Source organism: Phoxinus phoxinus, assembly GCF_949152265.1.
Source record: "Phoxinus phoxinus genome assembly, chromosome: 24".
NCBI classification, from domain to species: domain Eukaryota; kingdom Metazoa; phylum Chordata; class Actinopteri; order Cypriniformes; family Leuciscidae; genus Phoxinus; species Phoxinus phoxinus.
The window spans coordinates 15129038-15150504 of NC_136899.1; the positions used below are offsets into that span (position 1 = coordinate 15129038).

General features: G+C 38.3%; 1 protein-coding gene across 10 annotated transcripts in view; it reads left to right on the forward strand.

Annotated features, from left to right (window-relative positions):
- kiaa1217 (KIAA1217 ortholog) overlaps positions 1–21467 on the forward strand; it is a 124072-nt gene that overhangs the window by 13781 nt on the left and 88824 nt on the right. For 5 of the 10 annotated variants that reach the window (XM_079602096.1, XM_079602105.1, XM_079602101.1 and 2 more), the window contains exon 1: positions 15124–15387. The exons of 1 other annotated variant lie outside the window; for it this stretch is intronic. In XM_079602096.1, the coding sequence (XP_079458222.1) occupies positions 15180–15387 (208 nt within the window). In that variant the 5' untranslated portion in view covers positions 15124–15179. Of the gene's footprint in view, positions 1–15116; positions 15388–21467 lie in introns of those variants that run through there. 4 more of the 10 variants (XM_079602104.1, XM_079602103.1, XM_079602108.1 and 1 more) reach the window with 3 other exon arrangements.

The window sequence follows — 21467 nt, forward strand, 5'->3', positions numbered from 1 at the left end:
GTGTGTGTGTAACTCCACGTTATCATATATGTTTGTGCCATCATTATCATCTTTTCTAATCCCATTTTGCCCAGACACTAAATCACAGGTTGCCAGTATTGTAGATGAGGAAGCACTAGACTGCATCTATAAGACATTAATGAGAGAATTGCTTTGATGCCTATTTGCAACACAATAAAGTGCATGCATGCACACTCACACAAACAGACCAACATTCAGCAAGTCAGTGAGGAGGATGTTTATTAAAAACATTTCTCAGAACCCTCAAGACTCTTGGCCCAGGGTTCAGTGTTATTTCATGAGGCTTTAAAAGAGGAGCTTCTTTTGGTTCTAATATTTGTCTGCAATTACACCCATGTGAATCTAAGGACATATGGGCCTGCGGGGTGTTTGGAGAGCAGAAAAGGGTGTCAGACCCAGTGATGTGAGAGTAAGACTGATGCCAGTGTGAACGCTCCATTACAAACCTAACAGTGCAGTTGTGTATCTGAAAATGCTGCAAACATATCTAACACACAGACACACAGTGACCTCCGATAAGGTGATATAGAGATGTAGCGTAAATAAAATAGAAATGAGATTGCATTTGTGTTTCAGAAGTGATCTATTCAAACAGTTTGTTCTTTCACACTAAATAATGTGTCAGAGATTTGGCCTGGTGGTTACTGCACGTATGGACCTGTCGAACGGTGATGCAATCTGAGTTCACATCCTGCATTTGTCATTTCCAGATCTCATTCCCTCATTCTTTTCAATAAAAAAGAAAGAGTCTAGTTTGACAATGTATCTGATTCTGTACAGATTTCCAGATTCAATTCGATTCTGATTCACAGAATCTCTCGCTTCAGTTCTGATTTTGATTCTATGTGATTTGGGGAACTGTTGCCTCGTCTTTTTGAAATGTTTGTTTAAAGATCCAGCTGGTGAGAACAATTTGCTTTGCTTTTGATTCATTAAAAATAATAGGATTAAGTAATGTGATCTATCTCCCTACCTACCTCAAATGAGACCATTTCCAACATAAGATGACTGACATTAATTGGTTTTAGAGTGAATTTGATAAAGCTAAATGGAACATACATTGACAAAAATATTCTCATTACTTAGACTAATTGCGGAAGAAAACAATTATCACGGTTTCTAATATAACACGTTTGTGCAGAAATTCTTGCCACAGTTTGGAATGCTGTGTGCATTTAATCTTTCTAGAGACATGAAGGAAAGCTTCGTAATTTTAAACAGTTGGCAGAAAGCTGGGCTCAGGAGAAACAGATGGTGTTTAGTGTTAAGTTCTTCTGGGTCCTGTTATACGGTCTTGTCCCAACAGAAAGGCATGGCCTAAATGTCCTCCGTCCAGCTGTGAAGACATTATGGTGTTACTCTTTCTGTCTCTTTTTTATTCATGTCTGCTATTCTTCTGTTGCTCTTTCCTCTGTTCCTCTTCCACTCAGCATGTCTCTTGACCTTCTCTATAGATCAGCATTAGTATGTTTATTCTTCATCCATCACTCTTATTGACTGTCTCTTGGTGTACAGTATCTTTTTCTTCTGTTCTCTCTCACATGTGAAGCCTTTTTTCACCTTATCCTTCTCTCTCTCTCTCTCTCTCTTATTCAGTATTCTCTTATTCTCTCAAATTCATCCTCTCTTCGTCTTATTCAGTTCTCTTATTCAATTGGATTTTTATTGACATGCTTATTTTACATATAATATTGGCAAAGCAATATAAGAAAAAGAAAAAAATCAAAGTGCCAGCAATGATAATAAAAACGAGTCATATAAAATAATATTAAAGTCATCTGCAAATGTGGTAAGATTTTTTCTCTCTCACTTTCTCAATGATTCAAATATTCATGAGATTCTATGGGGTGTTTGTCCCATCGGGAGTAGTTTGCCTGGACCACAAACCTATACCATTTACAAAGAGAAATATAGGCATAATAATATTAAAATATTGTGTCAGGAATGCGTGAATAGCTTGGAAACCCCATCTAGCTGTCTTTTTTTAGTGAGTGTGGTCTCTCTCTTTTATTTAATCTTCTTGTCAATGTACTATATTGAAATGTCAATAACTAACATTGGTATTGTTGAACATTGTCTTGTTATGTCTAACATCATTAACATTTTGGTTGAATTATAACTTGTATGGTCTGTCTTAGTAACTTGGTTCTGATGGCCAGTTATATTGTATGTTGTATTATGTTTTGTTTAAATAAGTTACAGATATGTGTTCATTTTTGGGATGGACATTCTTGTGGTTTGTCACCTATATCAGTCTCCAGGAAGAAATAGTTGTTCATGTTAACCCATTGAAAACTTAAAGAAAATGGTGACCACTTTAATTCAAATTTCCCCATTGACAGAAAGTTTCTCTGCAGAACTTCTTCATGACTTTGAGAGACATTCTAATGCATCCCAAGACCCTCCATTGATTTGTATGACTATTTCTCTGGAACTCTTTGCTGAGATTTGGCCAGTTCATTGTCCTGAGAATTGTAGAAAGGATGTGGTGGAGAACGCAGGAAGTCTTTGATGTCGACATGAGGAATTTGATGAGGATCTAATGAAGTGATGGTTAATTCAATGCCTCAGTTCGGGAAAGAGGCCAGCCATGTCTTTCACCTGCTACCTCTTTCACTCTCTCTTTCTTTTCACCCTGTCCTCCATCTCTTTATTTTCTTTAACACTCTCTCTCTCTATTCCTCCTGTGAGTTTTCAGCAGTTCATTTCGTCCCTCTCTAGCCAGATGTATAATTATTCCTGCTGGCTTTCCATAGGTTCCACAAGGAACATTTTCGTGTGTGAATACAGCACAGGAAGCTCTCTAGGAGGGTTTGGCTGACATACACGTGCCACCGAGGTCAGACTAGGTGTGTTTATGTCAGAGACAAGGCAGAAACATATGTGTACACACGTACATGACATGCCATTCAGTCAAGCTGTGAAAAAAGTGGGCCAAGCTTTGTGACCCTTTAACTCCAAGCTAAAGCATAGGACCAATCAGAAACATGTGTGATTTATTTTCTAATGACCAAATAACATCTAAGGCTAGGGATGGGTCATGGTGATCGACTAGTTATCCAGCAATTGAGTCCAAGGCATAAGGAATGTTAAATACCAGGGGTTTTCAAAGTATCCCCAAGGTTGTCTAACCCCTGGTCCGTAGAATATTTGATAAGAAAATTATTTTACAAAACATATTTTAAGGGCTGTCAAAGTTAATGTGTTATAGATATTATTAATAAGTATATAAGTATATACTGTGGTAGGAGCGAGGACCTAAATGTAGGTTTGGGTTTAATTTCTTTATTAAATAATCAAATAAAACAAACACAACAAAAACTAACCAGAGGGGGGGGGAACCAGAACCGAACAGACTTGACTTGACTTGACTTGACTTGAAGCAGGGAAACCATGAAGGGACGCACAAGTCAACGATTTGAACGATTTTGGCAACATACAAAGACATGCCATGACCAACAATGACAATCCAGCACAGGACCGCAAACACAAGGAGAAGAAATAGGGAAGCAGCAAGGCAGGTAACGAGGGAGAGCAGGTGGGAAAAACTAATTAATAAACAGATAACAAGATGGGTGGGGCTACACAATAGACAGCCGAGCACATGGCACAGGGAAACATGCAGAACCCTGACAATTTGTGTATTTAGTCTGCCACTTTTGAGGAGCTGCTTGAGGTTGTTGCTTGTTGTGCTTGAGGTTGTTACACCGTCTAGGAGGAAACCCGCCTTACCCACTAAGCCGTGTAGGGTAGCACTGCGTCCCTGCACAGTATGCAGGCTAACAGGCTGGCCCGCTCAAAGACGTGGACCACATTGAGGGCTTGGGACCTGAGGCGGCCATCTGCCATTCAATGGCTGCAATGGTTGCCATGGAGCTGCATCAGTGGTCCAATCTAGCCATCATTGAAGAAAGAGTAAAGGCCTTTCTTCTTGACTCCTCGATTTCGCCCTATGGCTTGTTTGGCGACACTGATACCAAAGTGGTATCAGTGAAACATCAATCAGAGTCGTTCAAGGAGTTAATCCCTCGCCTGGTCCAGCAGCCTCCTCCAGCCGTGATAGACCGGTGCCTAGATGAGATAAAGATGAGAGAGAGGAGCAAAAGGAGAATGTGGCTTTTTGGGGCCGGGAAACCCACACTACTCTGGCTAGGGGATGGACTGACCTGAGGGAAGTCATCTCCACAAGAGCATCTGAGAAAAAGCAGTCGTGGCTCCTTTGGGCCCTGGTCCCTGAGAGCGCCCCCCTCCCAGAGGGATTCTGTTACACTGCCCCATCATGTTCCAGATTCCCTTCGGGACTCTCAGAAGGCCTTTTGTACTTATCCCAAGGCCTTCTGTGATTCGGGAGGTAGAGATGCCTAACGGCCATTCGCCCCATCTTCGCTCACTAATAGATTTGTCCTTCAGCCAGCTTCAGTACTTCCTACCAGTTCACTGATTCAGGTCTTCATGCAGACCAAAATTATTGAATTATTGAATTTGCGTAAGTGTGGCAACTTCTGCCCAATGTCTCTCAGTGGGTCATAAAGTCTATAAAAAAAGGTTTCAGAATTAAATTCGCCTCCCGTCTGCCTCATTGTAGAGGTGTTGTAATGCCGAAAGTACATCGGTTAGGAGACGAGAGATTACTCAAACAAGAACTGCTCTCCCTTCTGGACAAAGGGGCCATGGAACGTGTTCCCCTTCCAGAAAGAGAGACAGGTTTCTACAGCTGGTACTTTATAGCACCGAAAAAGGATATTGGGCTGCATTCGATTTTAGATCTGAGAGTCTTGAACCATACTATTTGGACATCCATGTTCAAGATGCTCACTCTCTTAAGCTCATAGTGTCACAAATACATTACGAGGATTGGTTTTGTGATGGTAGATCTAAAAGACGCCTACTTACACAGAACACAGAAAGTTTTGTTCAAAGTTAGAAGCTTATTAATATTTTCGGCCAAGACCAGTTCACCAAATGCATGGATGCTGATCTGGATCCCCTGGTTATCCATGTGTTAAATTAGAGAGACGATTGTCTCAATCTTGCACAGTTGGAAGAGTTAGCAGCACAGCATTGAGATGTTGTGCTCGCTTATATAAAACGTCTGGTTAAACTCTGGTTAAACTCCAAGAAAAGTGTTCTTTCTCCATAACAGAAAAAACACTTTCTAGGGGTGGTGTGGATTCAAACACGATGCAGGCACATCTGTCTCCTGCACCTGCAATTTCAATCTTGAACACTGTAAAAGGCATTAGGCTAGGTCAGGAGCTTTCTGTGTTGGAAATTCAGAAACTTTTAGGTCTCATGGCTGCAGCTGGACACCATGGACATGGTACAGATGTGCCTGTACTTCTGTCCTCCGGTAGCTCTGCTCCCAGAATTCTGGCCAGCCCGAGTGTGGTTGCCGACCTAGTTTCTCTCATGGATGGCCTCCATGGGAGATCCCGATCCGGAGATATCTGTTCTCTCAAGTGAGGGGGGCGATATTTCATCCCTGGCCAATCAGATTGACACGTTTAGACACATGCTTCAGACACCGGCTCAGACAGAGGCTTTCCCATCACGTCAACGCCATGACATCCAACTGCAATGAATCAGCTTAATTTAATTAATTTAACACTAACAGCAGTTCATGCAGTATGCACTTTGACTGCAGTGTATTTACATAATTTACCAGGTTAAGCTTTATACTTGGGTCCAATTTCCCTTTTCTTTATATTTTGTGATGTCTACAGATTGACATTTTTTTCTGTTTAACAATGCACAACATTTGTAGAATTTGATAGTCTTCACTGATGACAGTAGAATAATTGTATCTGCCTGTCTCTCCACCTGTCTTTGGTTCAGTCTGCCTGTTCCTTCCACTCCATTATCACAAATCCCTAATATGGATTTGCATACTCATGCATATTCAGGCTCTGGCCTTGCAGATTGGACGGAGGCTCATCACTACTGCCTGACTGGTTGTTATATAATGAGGATATAGCTGCTTCATCCCTTCTGTATTATAACACAGCGAGACATTCAATATGCTCGCCTAATTACCAGTGACTAATGAAGCTATTTTGAGAGTCGAGCTGACGGAGAATAAGATGGTGAATGCTCTAGCGATCATTAATTAATTTGGTATTCCATTAGCACCTCGATGTGAAACGACACCCCTTCCTGTTTTTCAGTGTTAATATGCTAAAGCAGAGGAACATGGGAATGTCATTATAAGCTATTTCAGTTTGTTTTGTGTCAGGTTTTGCTCTAACAGTCCACAGCTGTTGAACTATATAATGTGTTAATTCCCTGGAAACTGCAAATTCAGCTTCACTTGGATTTATCACAATGAGTTATTGTTGAAATAACTGTGATGATCTAGTTCTAATGACATTGTTAATTGAGAGTATGGTGTGTGAATGTTGTTTTTGCTCTGTCAGCTGAACATGACAAATGCAAAAAAAAAATCTATATATACTAAACATTTGTTAACAGCATGTATTTACTTCAATGAGCTCATTGTTTCTGCGTTAAATTTATATATTGTTAGATAACTGCGTGTTATGTATATGTACATTTCTGAAATACATAACTTGGACACTGTCAACTCCGATAACAGATCACTCTAAATTGTAATGTAGACATGCATTTGTGAAAAATGTATTGTGAAAAGCGCTATACAAATAAATGTGAATTGAATTGAAGTATGGACGCCATCAGTGTACCTGTCTGTATCTGCTGTGTCGCGCCATGGCCTCAGGATGTTTTTTGTTCTTCCATTTAGTAATGCATCAAGAAAAGAGAGACACGGGCTGCATCTGAAATCGCATACTCTCTTGACTTTGTAGTTACTTTGCGAATGCTGAAAAAGTACGTTCCACATTGTATGAATATGTATGAATGCAATTCGGACGATTCAAAACGGTAAGCTTGATGTTTTTAATTCCAGTGGTACTGGTGGATTTCCGCGGGAAATTCAAGCATGTCTTTGCGTCATTACGTCACATCTATAGACATAAAAAAGGAATCTCGGCTAGTAGGCTATATTGTGTGTGAGGATGTTGGAGGTGGAGATTTATAGCCTTTTCTCAAAACACTTGATATCATTAAACTTAGCAATTTGATGGCAGATCCAGAAAGGTTCAAACTACAATCACCAGTGACAACTGGAGATTCCCCCGTTGTAAAATGCAAAAGGCTTCGGACTTAGGAGTGCCTACAGAAAAAAAGAGACTGCAACTGGGCCTATGCGAAAACAAGGATAATTATCAGAAGGTCTTTTGAAAGGTGGCATGAACTCCGTGTTTTGAAGGAGTTCAAAATGGACGCAGAGATGGCTTTTTTCGGTCAATAGACCGCACAGAATGGAAACTGAACTACAGGTATCCCTAATACACATTAAATGTAGTCACGCAATGCTGATGTTGTTAACATTAACAATTTGAGAACAAAGTATAATTTGCACGGTTTGACGTGATATGATAAGCGATCGTTTTAAACAGTGCAATTTACTGCAATGCTTTTTTCCCTTAGTTGGTCGGAAAACAAAAGTGGATGTTACTTGTTCAAAATGACATTTTCTGGTGAAAATTCTTATGTTGGTCATACTTCCAAAAAGTAGAATCTGTGATTGCGAATGACAGTATCCACACATCTGACAGCCGCACATTCTCCTCAAAACATTGGATTCATCCGCGCTGTGCCGCACCGAGGCACAACCCACGTAAACTTGATAATTCCACAAATAACTGCAATTGCAGATTTCGAAATAGCGAAATAGCATGGCGACAAAGAGGAAAAACTACGGACTGCAGCTTTCATTTAAAATATTGGGATATTATACCCTTGTGAAAAAGAAGTGTGCTTGAATGTGCACTTGAAGTGTACTTCAAATCTCAAAAGTATTTAAAACAACTGCACTTGCAGATAATATAATATTAATTTCATATAGGCAATTTAAGTGTATAAGTACAATACATTAAAATGAGTAAAATACATTAAACATGTATTTAAGTGTGTTAAGAAATATAGTCATGAAATTTCATGACTATATTTCTTAACACACTTAAATACACTTGAAAAGTGAACTTTGTAATGATGTCAAATTAAAGTTTCACTTTAAGTACATTTTAAATAATCACGTTTTAATCATCTTTGTCGTGCTTTAAAAAAGTACACTAATTGTGATGTCACTAACATACTAAAGTACATGTGAAGCGGCTGATTATAAATTTAACTGTATTCAACATTTAAATTTAGCTTTAAAAATGAGCTTTTTGCTAACTTTATTTCCATTAGTGTTAGCAGCTTTAGGTCCTAAGACCAGGTTAGACCTGAATTTAGCAGTATCAGATACAGCATGCTCACTCAACGACCTCATCCCCGAAAACACACAATTCGGTTCATTGTATTAACAGCCAGTAAATGGGAGTAAAAAGCGATGACTCTGTCTACTCCCTTCCCCTTGTTTGACTGCAGCCACACTGTTGGTGCTCATGCTGGTGGTTATGTTAGTCACCCTCAGACTGAGCACTGACCCTGGCTTTTATAGCTGCTCTCACACTCACTGCAGTGACCTTTTAAAATCCATTCTGACGGTTTGGACGGTGGAATAATTACATATTAACATAACCCAGCTGCACGCTGAAATGGCCAAGTAAAATAGCCTGTGTTCGTTCAGGGGAAAGAGAAAGTGAGAAAAACAAAGAAACAAAAAGGATGAACCTGAATTTACAAGTTTAGTGTAGAACTAACAACTGGGGCATTCAGATGAGTTTCCAGTCTCAGATGGCGCAGCCGTAGTCAATTCAGGGATTTGATTGATATAACTGACAAAAAATGGCAAGATTCAATTTGTCTGGTTTTGCAACCATCTTTTAGGACTCCCCTTCATCTCAATGGCAGTTGCTTGGCAGGCAGATGCCTATCTAGAAGTATACATGATTTAAAATGTAAATGTTTTGAGCCAAATTATTTATTTTATATATTTACATATACAATTTGTATTCATTCTTTTATTTTAACAATTGACCGTTCGCAAAGACCCGCCCCCCTTAGTTACTGTCGCTATGTCCGACAAGCCACGCCGCTCTCACGCCGCCACACCATGTTCTCACGCAGTGAAAAATACATTGCGGAGCAGAGAGGACACTGACAACACGCTGACAGACAGGTTACTTTTATTAAGGTTACTTTGCGATTACTTTTGATATTAAACATATTAAACAAAGTCTCACCTTTCAAATTTGGTAATTTTTAAAAGAAATGTAAACAATAAATACCGTTTTGTGGCTCTTTAATGTGCCTGACAGATCGCTGTAGAGCATCAGTTAAAGCTGCTCGTGAACCGATCATCTCTTTCTTCAAGTTAATTTATAGCATCAAATAAACATGAATGAACATAAGAAGGAATGTTGTTTTAACCGCGGAAAGGCGTCAGTACACTCCGTTTTTCAAGTTCAAATCCTCCCATGTTAATCTACTAACTCTCCTGACTCCTTTGTCGGACAAAATGGCGGATGGCGAAGTATGATTGGTCAGATCACCTGTCAATCAAGCTCCCTGAAGGGTCAATTGGCTGCAGATTTATCAGATGGCATTCTGGCATTCAGATAGACATCTCACAGGTGATTGGCTCAAACATATTTTAAAAAACGTTATATTTTATATCAGACGGTCTCTAACTGTCTGAATGGGAAGGTCTTGGCCAGAATGCAGATGAAGTCTAGCTAGACGTCAGTCACCTCAATACGCTACAGCCCACTGAACTGCTGAATACACATTTCAGCAATTGCAAGTACAGCATTTGCTCCTCAAACGACATTTCCGTACAGATTATCCACGTCTCTCCTTAAGAAAAGCAGCGCAATTAGTCTTACACAAGAGCGCTTGATTTCATGCTCAAAAATCACATTCACCATTTTAAATGAATCCGCTTCTGGTTTTTGCATGATGTTTAATGTACATACATAAGGTACAAATTCTTCTCGCTGACAGATAAATGTGTCTAAGCGAATGCAGTATTAGTTTTAAAAGCACTGGCTTTGATTTGAATGTAAAAGTGGCGCAATTGATTTAAACTGAGATTTTTCTTCCATCTGGAATACCTCTGTTGCTTTGCTTGGCAGCTCTGTAACGGTTCTGTGCTCATCTTTTAGACCTGTATTAGCCTGGCACAGAGTGCTGAGCTAAAATCAATAAGCCCATAAGGCTGCTGTCACTGTCTCTTATTTACATCCTCTTCAAGAGTTCCTCAACCATTACTCCTCTAGCTTTGCTAACTTATGGTGCATTGGTCTTAATAAAGCAAGGAGTTAACAAATGACAAAAAGGTTTATTGGACAACAGAGATAATAGGCATCATTTGTAATTGTAATTCTCCCAGCAGTATTAAAAAACACAATCAATGAATGTGGACTCTTCAGTGTAATCACAAAAGATAGATATTGCACTTTTGCTGAGTGACGCTCTGGCATCCAAAATGTCAAGACAGTCAAATATTCATTTTTTGTGTGACACAGTCTTTCACACCTGTGGGATAATTGATAATTGAGAGACTTCTAAACATCCTAAAATGACTCAAAATGCACAAATTGAGCCCAGAGCAAGCATTCATTAGTTTATAGTCACTACAGTGTATCAGATGAAGATGGACTTTAATGGTCAGGCCACATGGGGGCCCCAGAGACACAGGGGTCAGGAATCTCAGCAAATCATTTTACTGTCAAACACTGTCACAATCTTTTCTGTGTTTTGTAACTTTTTAATTATTGCATTATTTATTATTATTATTTTTAATTATTTAATGTATTTATTCATTATTATTATTTAAATGACTATTATTGTTTTTTAATTATTTTTTTACATTTCCTCCCACTACAGTACCATGTATGTCCTTTGAAAGTTTGATACTGCTTTACTTACATGATTATATCATTTTCAGTAGACTTCTAAAATCTTTCATTCTTCCATCAACCCACTGAATTCTCTATGTCTTATCTTACAAATGACATGTCTGCGTCATTTTACTTTCACTCTGTTTATTTGTGCATTTGTCCATCCATAGTACTGAATAAATGATTAAGCATTTTTTTCCAGCAGTTTAAGATACTTTTATGATCTGTCTTTATTGCTCAGGCTTGCATGGAGGAAAGTGATGATGGTTGTTTTATCCAAGAAGTTGACTTATTTTCAACCTTGAATTTATAATATGACTTCTGGGCATTTTTAAGTCAATTATTCCCATTAAATGGAATTTCAGTCCCTGTATATTCTTGCAGTGGTCTGATGTGCGATCTCTGGCTCATTACTGAGGAATGTAACGGTGTAATTGTTAGTCTTCTGGTTAAACTCTGAGGCATTTTTACTTACCTCAGGTGAGCTTCTCTCGTAGCAAAAACCTGCGATGCCGTTATGAAAGCTGTGAGTCAGGAATAGTCATTATAGGCGTCTGGAGAAAGAGCAATGTGTCTCTGAGGAGGTGAGGTGCTGAGTTGAGGAGGTGTGAATTGTAAAAAGGTTAAATGGTCTAGTTTAGTGTCACAAGGTGTAAATGATATAAGCACTAATGTAAGCAAATGTAAGTTGATGGAAAAAGAAGAGTCGTGCAACTTGTAACACACAGATGAGCAATACTAATAGTGATGCTTGCCTTAGTAGTGAATACCAGTAATTATATATAAATATCCATAAAATCCATAAAAGTCAAATTATTATTGCTGCAGTAATATGCAATTTTTTTGACACAGACAACCCCTTTCAAAGACACAGTGAGACTCCTATAGTGTGATTACATCATCAGGGATAACAGGAAACGCTTGAGGAGCTGAATGCCTCTTGTGGAGAAATCAGTTCTGGCTCATGAAAATCTGAATGTGTTTGAAGAAACTGGGGGCATGAACACACACACACACACACACACACACACACACACACACACACACACACACACACACACACACACACACACACACACACACACACACACACACACACACACACACACACACACGCTTTTCATGTGGCGACAGTAATGATTCACCCTGCTGATAGTCAGGTATGAGGCACTTAAGATATAATGATGTATCTGTTTGCTTCTGGGAAACTCTTAAGATCTTTTACCTGATACACACTCGTTGTTTGCTCTGGATTATTTAGTAACGGGACACGGGGGTTGAATATGTCATGTGGGGGTCACCGCTGTCCAAGAATCGAATAAAATCCTTCGATTTACTCAGATCCAACTGAATGCAAAACCTGGAACAATGTAAGTGCAAAAGAATTTAATGAACGATTTGCAAAAAAAAAAAAATTATTACATAAAATGATAGTTAAGGAGTGCACAATTATTATTATTTTTTAAATAATTTAAAACTAAAAAAAGCTAATAATTTAATGTCAAATTTTATATATTATAAATAGTTGTAAATAATATAAAAATTGTATGAATGTATACAAATTCATTTTACTTGTGTTTAATGAATATGACTCCTTATTATGAACTTGTTAGCAAAAACAATGTATATAGTTTTGGTATAAAGTTCGCTGGTAAAATGAATTGTAAATGGTTTAAAATGAAGCAGTCTCATAGGTCATATATTATTTAAAGAGTTAAATATAGCTTACACTGAGCTTTAGCAGTGAATGGAGTCCATAGGGTGGAGCCATGAGGCAGACAAATATAGTGTATTATTAGAGGGCTTTTCATTTACCCCATAACACACGCAAATACATATGCAAGCTCACACAGGCTGAGGCACACATATCACATGCACACCACACATATGTATGCGCACACAGAAGCCAATTTACAACATCTGCATTATACATCTGTTTTGTATATAGCGTGGTCAAAGGTCATTTAGTAGGAAAATAAATGTGGGTCAAAAGTCAGCCATGGTACCCTGGTTTAGTTTTTCTCTGCATGGATATGCATATACGTGTACTTTGCAAAGAATGTCCATTTTCGTGATACATGAATGAAAAAAAAAAGTTGTTAGGACACATATATCTGTTTGGCTCTTCTTAAATAGGTCACTTCTCAGTCCAGCCGCCACACAGATATGTTCCGATATGATCACATTCTTTGTGTTAAAATGATTGATGTATGGTTTGTCCAGATGGCCGAATGGTTTGAAGCCATGTCAGCGGGGGTTTAATCCAGTGATGAAATGTTGTACATTTAAATCTCTTGTCTAGATGCGTATGCATTTTACCATAGCTTTTTTATGGATTGTGTGGCAGCCAAATCTGCTCCACTGGGAGACTATGAAATCCAAAGGTAAATATCCCGCCTCTGGATGGCTTGATCCGGGCTTTTCCGTGAAATGGAATCACAGGGCGGCGAGATAGTGAAGCGGCGAGAGGCACAGGCTTTTGGGTTAGTAGGTTATCTGTTCAAAAACCTTTATCCAATACCCTCTTTTGACCATACTATATAGTTTGTGTGTTTTTACTAGTACATTGTTACATTTATTGTTTATGATGAACTGAGATGTATCAGATTAATATGTGCTCTGAGCACCCTGGGTAAAAACTGCACTGAAAGTTTTTCTGTGAGAAAATCTGAGCGATGAAGAGAGACGGATTAATTTTTACAAACTCAGCATATACCCTGCATGAGATTTTATAGATGTAAGTGAATTATGATGGTAAAAAACACATAAATTAAATTAAAAACTATAAATACATTTTAAATAACTTTATATAATTGTTATATTAACAAATTAAATAAAATGATGATATAAAACGTATAGATTTAATTTGATGATACATATGTGAAATAATTGAATTATTTTGCAATATGAGAAATTAGATCATTTGCATATTTTAGTTTGCTCTACTTATTTTTGGTCTATTTACTACTGATATTTTGTTGTTTTAAATGACAATAATCTCCAAGAACCTGTGATAGTGCTGAAAGGGCAATAAAACACAAAATAAAACTCCTTATACTGTATATTTTACTGGCACAATGAAATGGAAGTTTTTCTGTCACTCTCTCTCTCTCTCTCTCTCTCTCTCTCTCTCTCTTTCACTATTTAGATGTGAAAACTTTCTTCGAGTGTGTTTGTGCTTGTTTTGACAACAGCAAACTGGATTTTTCCTCCATTTCCAACTCTTTTCAGTACAAAGTAAAGCTTCCAGCGTGCCTTGCTTTGACACACACACACACACACACACACACACACACACACACACACACACACACACACACACACACACACACACACACACACACACACACACACTGCAGAGCTCAAGTACTAGCTATGTTAGTGTAATCCCACTTTCCTTTTTGCCGCTTTGTAATTCTCCAGAAATACCCGGGCACGTGTGTGTGTATGTGTAATTTTCTACAGCACACACCACAGCAATGGTCTTCCAGCCTGTTAAATTGAAGACAGCAGAGAGAGAGAGACTCGCATGAGGATCAGTACACACAGCTGTGACAGCAACAGAAGACCTTTTCTCCTCCCTTTTAATTCTTTTCCTTTTTTATTCCCAAGCATTGAGACTTTTTTTGCCTTTCCAAGCTGAGAGCATCTAGACAAGAGGAAAAAGGACGGTGGAGAGAGAGAGAGAGAGAGAAAGAGAGTTGGAGTTTAGGACGGCAGAATGAGAGAGAGATTGAGACTGTGTGTTGGAATGCGCTGATACATTGGAACAGGCTGCTTTTCTCTGTTTGTCCCCTTGTCAGTCATCCCGAGGCGCACACGCATACACTTCGGAACGCTGGAGGCTCCGTTTGGAAAGGTGGTGATTAACCCCTTCCCCCTCGTTCCTCCTCCGTCTCTCTCGCCGTCTGGTTCTTTTACCTGCACTCGTCTGGACTCGTTCGGTGAGTAAAGACACAGGAGGACAGGAAGGAAGAGAGATGACAGAGAAGGAGGGAGAGTAATACCAAGACGGTGCAGTTCGTTCTCTGTGGAATACGGTGAAAATCCAAGGAGGATTTGGACACCTGTGGAACACAATTCTGGATATTCTACTTGTGCAGTTTGATTGGACGACTGTAATGGAATACCATGTGAGTGACTAATGAACTGACTTAATTGAGTTCACTCGAATTTAACCAGCATTTCTACAGTATGTCTAAACCTTCAAGACTTGCTCGCCCATCCTCGGCGGGTCCCGGCTCCAAACTCCCCTCGGCCCGTCGGGATACACCTGCCGGCAGACCCAAAATGCTCGGCACGGGGGAGAAGGTGATGCGGACAGGAAGTGAGGGCAATGTAGCCGGCCAGAGGCCTCCGGTCAATGGGACAACACTGTCGCATATCCCGCAAAACACTAATATAAAGGAAGAGGACGAGGTGGCCCAACCAAGAAGCAGAATCAGTCCACCTAAAGGGTCCACGGCAAGCATAACCCAGCAACAAGTCACACACCCCAGTAAGTATGAGATCATCAAAGGTGGATAGCCGCATAGTAATTTTGCATATATGCATTTAGCGGACACTTTTATCCAAAGCGACTTACAAAAGAGAAATAAAAGCAATTCATAAAGAGCCAACAATATTCGCAATATATGCCAGATTTATCAGGAAACTAGATTACAATACTGCGCCTCTCATATTGGATTATTTGGTCACTGTTGATCGCAGATCTCCTGTTTTCATTATTTCAAAGAATCGATTCCCAGAAGAAAATGTTATTGTGCAAATGTTGCTTTTTTTTATGGCTCAGGGATCGTTAAAAACGTTCTCAGGTGTGTCACATTAACTTTGCCGCAGATGTTTCTCCAAAAATTCTTTGAGAATTGTTGACATAAAGATCTTTTCATTTAGTGGCTAATGTATGTGTTAATACGAAAATATCATGCTTTTGATTGCAGTCTTTCGGTATCTTGGTAAATTTGAGCACAGTTGAAGGCATTGTTGAGATCTCTGAAACTCTAGAGGAGACAACTGTGAGATTTGCTAGTATCTTTTTCCACAGAAGACAAACCAGAGCCACAACAAGACTCAAGCCAAAATCTCCATTTGCTCCTCTTGTAATCTCATTGCTGGAGAAAAAACATGAGATAGTAAGAAAAAGTCTCATTCCTACATGTACTTTCCCTTCCTATTCAAGATTTTTGACCTTCTAGATGTGGTAATTTGTCTTATTTGTGATATTAGTCATAAGTTGAATAGTCTCAATATTGTGACATATTGGGTAGACATTAAGTTTCAATTGTTGACTAAACATTGACATTTTTAATTAAGTGCATGCCTAAGATATTGTTATGTTTGGTGTGAGATGTTGAAGTTGATGTTGAGTATGAGTAAAAATGGAAAATACGGTTTTGTTTGCAGAGTTTAAGTGCATTCGGGTGTATTAAGCAGATTTGCATTAGTGTCTGAATGAGTAAATTGCATGGATGGTATTAAGCTAAAAGTGTTTGGTGCTGGTTTTATATTTATTCATATATGACTATGGGTTTTGTGGGATTAGATCAGCAGCAGGTTGGATTCATGTGGATTTTTGCTGCATTCCTCACAAAAAACAAACAAACAAAAAAAAAAACACATGGGCACAGCATTACATTGCCTCCACATTCCAGCACAGTGGGGTGCAGATTAATGCCAGTTTGTGTGTGTGCATGTGTTTGTGAGTGTGATTAGGCACCTCTTTATCGCATTCCGCCCCAGTGGGTTTTAATCCTGCTGGTCGTGGTTGAAGAGCTCCATGTCAACTCAGACTTGCTCTAAAATGGTGATATAAGGCCCAAATCCTGTCACCTCTACGGCCTTCTGATGCCTGTCAATCACAGCCCTTGATGTGTAGTGATTAAAAACCATGTCATGTCCTCTCAGTGAAATTGCAGGAACGCACCCCTGGGGTGGGGATTTAGACTGTGATGATATTAAGGACTGAAAGTTATTGAGGTTAAAGGGTTAGTTCACCCAAAAATGAAAATTCTGTCAGTAATTACTCACCCTTATGTTGTTCCAACCCCGTAAGACTTTCGTTCATCTTCGGAACACAAATTAAGATATTTTTCAATGAAATCTGAGAGTTGGCTAACTCCTTCATTGGCTGCTGGGTAATTGATATCTGCCAGCCCAGAAAAGTTAGTAGACATCGTTAAAATAGTCCAAGTGACTACAGTGGCTCAACCTTAAGTTTATCAAGCGGCGAGTATACTTTTTGTGCACAAAACAAACAAAAATAACGACTTTATTCAACCATCTCTTCTCTTCCATGTCATTCTCCTAAGCTGTTGACGTATAGTGTAACAGCGCACCGGTTCTGGGTTGAACATAGGCTCACTATTGGCCGACGCTGGTCATGTGTGTGATGCGTGTGATGCTGGCCAATAGTGAGCCTATGTTCTGATGTACAACACAGAAGCGCCGCGCTGTTACACGACGTGAACTCACTCAGAGGCCCACACAGAAGAAAATGAGTAGTTGAATAAAGTCGTTATTTTTGTTTTTCTTTGCGCACAAAAAGTTTTCCCGTCGCTTGATAAACTTAAGGTTGAGCCACTGTAGTCACTTGGACTATTTTAACGATGTCTTTACTAACTTTTCTGGGCTGGCAGATATCAATTACCTTGCAGCCTATGAAGGAGTGAGCCAGCTCTCAGATTTCATCAAAAATATCTTAATTTGTGTTCCGAAGATGAACGAAAGTCTTACGGGGTTGGAAGAACATGAGGGTGAGTAATTACTGACAGAAGTTTCATTTTTGGTTTAACTAACCCTTACCATCCCTTTTTCAGTTTACACGCACACACAAATAAGAGTGACGCATAAGAGTGCGTCACTCTTATTTGTCATTCATTGGTTTGATTGCTGAGAAGTGATGTGTGATGTCAGTCGAAATCTCATTAAAACATGGTTTCTGACATTTCTAAGTTTGCCTCCATCCTTCCCAGTCTAATATGGCAGTAAAAGGCAGTAGAATCCAGATGTTACCATGAACATTGGTCCTCCATAGATGTAGCGGCTTAGAGGCATAGATATATGTTTGAAACCATTTTCAAGGTAAATATTTTACACTCAACTGACATTTTACACAGTTTGTGCCATTGATGGATGGTAGATGACTACGGACAACATACCAAAAGACAACAAAAAGAACAAAAATTATAATTCATACACCATTTTTTCCATAGTTCTTATGATTAATGCTCTATGATTTTAGTAATCTTTAAAAATAAAACGTTTTCTGAAGTCATACAATAGTTTGTAAAAAGAGTAAGAGTCGTTACTCATTAAAAATCGTGCATATCGGTCTCGGTCTCAAATATTGCTTGTTTGGCCTATACTTATTGTTAGCGTCAGGTCGCACATGTTGAATTGAAAGTGTTCATTTAGTATTATTTATGTACCATACTATAATTTTTTGGGTTTTTAATATGACATTAAAGGTGTAAAAAGATCTGTAAACAATTAGATTTTATTTTTATATTTTCAGTTTTTGTTTTAGTTAATGTTTTAGTAATTTGTGCTTTTGTAAATTTTTTTAATTACTAAAACTTATTTTATTTCAGTTAGTTGCCAAATATTGGCAAATTTAATTTATATATTTTATTTCATTTCAACTTTATTTCAATTAAAGGGGCTATATCTAAGTAATTTTTATGTATATTCATGTAAATCACATTTGTATTGCCAATGTGTGAACAGCTTGTAAGGAAACGAAAAATACGAGACCTTGGTTGTCTAAAGCCTGACTGATTTTTATATGAAGGGCTCGGAACGTTTTTGCCGGGAAAATCAAAAGGATGTGACGTTTACGCGCACTTCAGAGAACCTCTCTTTTTCGTTCCATGATACATGTAATGCTTGCTTATTCAATGTTCAGGATAATGCCGAAAGAGCTATATTCTGTACAATAATGTAAATGTGGATCCATTCAAACTATAGTCTCAGATAGTCAGATCTATATGTCTCAAATACACTTTATAATTAAACTTTCATAACAGTGTCATTTTAATTACCTCATCTGTTGCTGCCAGTGTCGCTTATAACAAGGGTTTCTTAATTCTTCATATAGCCCATTGAAGGAAACATTATTTGTAATAGTTTTAGTTTTAAATGAACAATAACAACAAATGACAGAAATATATTTTTGGGGAGACTCTCAGATCTTCCCGATGGTAAACATTGTAAAAGTTAGCTTTCTGTAGATTTTTACTTTAAATGGACCATATCAAAGTTAATGTTTTCTAGACTTAGAGTTCAAGCACAGGTCATAACATGGATGAATGGCTCTCGAAAAGGGAATGAATGATTACATTTCCCAACTGGAGACATAACGTGTGTGCCTCTTTTTGTAATTAGCATTTCATTTTCTAAATAAACATAATGCAGATTTTAGTATTTAATCTTAGAAATCATGACTGCCAGTGAAGAGTTAGTTGCCCCGAAGAGTGGAATTACCTGTTGGTTATGACACTATTTTTTAAACACAAAACTTTTCCTTTGTGCTTTGAAGAAAAGTCTATTATAATCACCTGTGATCTGATACCAATGTTTTCTACCTAAACATGCCCTCAAAGAAACATGTGGAAGGAAATCAAATACATTCTCTTTTTTCTTTGCCCTTTTTATGTCTGACAGATAGAGTGATAAAGGAGAGTTGTGTTTATCTGCAGTCGGCTTTCTTAAAGGGGTTTTGTTTATCTGCAGGTAAAATGGTTCAGTCTTTTGTTTAAACTACTGTTAGCGCTCTTTGAAAGTTTATCACAAGCAGGTGTAGCGGGACAAAGAACTGTATCGCAGTCAGTAAATTTCACGGCTGGGTGGTCTTGCTTACTCATGGTTCAGCCAGACAGAGGTTATGGGAAAGAAAGAGGGCAGAGAGGGAGGGAGAGACAGTTCCCTCATCACACGTTTATCTTAAGCTGGTTGGATCTGTACTCAGGCTTTTACTGTTTAATTTTTCTGCATGCTTAGACTATAAGTGGTCGCCTGGATTGATGTGTTTAACATATCAGTCTGAAATCTGCTGATGTAAGAAGCATAACAGTTCACTGGGGGTTTGTGGGATAGCCAGTGTAGTACACCAAAATAATGCAGTTTTACATTTTAATTTAGCCTTTTTACATTGTGGGACTCAAATCAATCGAAAATTAATATGTTCGGTCATATGTTTAGTAATTTTCTTTTCATTTAAAGTCCCCCTGAAATTTTTTTTTCCTTGAAATGCCTTAAAATAGCTTGAAGGTAACGCTGTAACTATGAATTTGCACGTTTGTCTAAAAGTTAATTAAAAATACCACATAGACATATAAACATTAAAATCTTGATTTTCACCACAGGGGGACTTTAAAGAGGCCATATTATGCCCTTTTGCAAAGTCTTGATTTTGTTTTTGGGGTCTACTTGAATAGGTTTTCATGCTTTCATGCAAAAACACCTTAATTTGCACATATTTTACTTTACATTGTTGAACCACCTCTTTCCCCAGTCTGTCAGTAGCGCTCTGTTTAGTTCCTGACCCTGTCTCTATGAAGCCCTGAATTCCAAATAGAGTAATGTGCTCTGATTGGTCGGCTGGACCAGTGTGTTGTGATCGGTCAACCGTGTTTATGAAATACCACTCCCTTTACCATAACTGCGAGTATCAACACACTGACTGCGTCCGAAAGCTTCGGACAGACTTATGAGGCAGCGTAATGGTTTAATTATTTACAACAAAATAGAGAGAGCTTTGGTGATAACTAAAGGAATATTTAATTAGTACAATAGTAATTTCTAGTACAAATTACATCAAAAGTGGAAACCGTTGGTCAGAAACATACATTTACACACAAATTGACCACTAACCACAACTTTCAGATGCCGTCTTTAGTTTTTAGCTCAATTGTCACAGAATGAAATGCACAGGATTGTGGGATATCAAAGGCAGCGAAGGATGAATCGGATGAAGGTATCTCATGAGACAGGAAGTGAAGCTAACATTGGATTCGAACGGGCCTTGATGCTTTCGGGGCGTGCCTCGCCCCCTTTTTTCATATGCCTTGGGCAGGAATTATTTTAATTGAGAAATATTGTGATGTGTACATTCCTGAAAGAAAACTCAAGGCTACAGTCGAGGCATTTCAGGGAGTTCAGAAACAGTGCTTACTGACATAGAGAACAACTTCCTGCAGTGGGCTTTGTGCTTTGTAAACTTTGCTGACAATGTTAATGCTCAAACAGCCACATTACACACTAAAGAAAGTTAAAAATGTAAAAAAGCATAATAATGCCTGTTTAAAAAGATAGTTCCAACCAGTTTATTGACTGAAATCTCTCTTTTCCTCACACAATCTTATAATTTACAGTAAAGTATAATGACAGTAAAGACTTTATAATGTTCTAATAAGATTTCTATTTAAAATAAATGCTGTTCTTTTGAACGATATATTCATCAAAGAATCCTAAAATCCTGTTTTCAACATTAATAATTATAATATATATAATTATATAACAGATGGACAACTCCTTTCATGATCACAACAGAATAATCCCATCATTTTTGGTGAAAGTGTT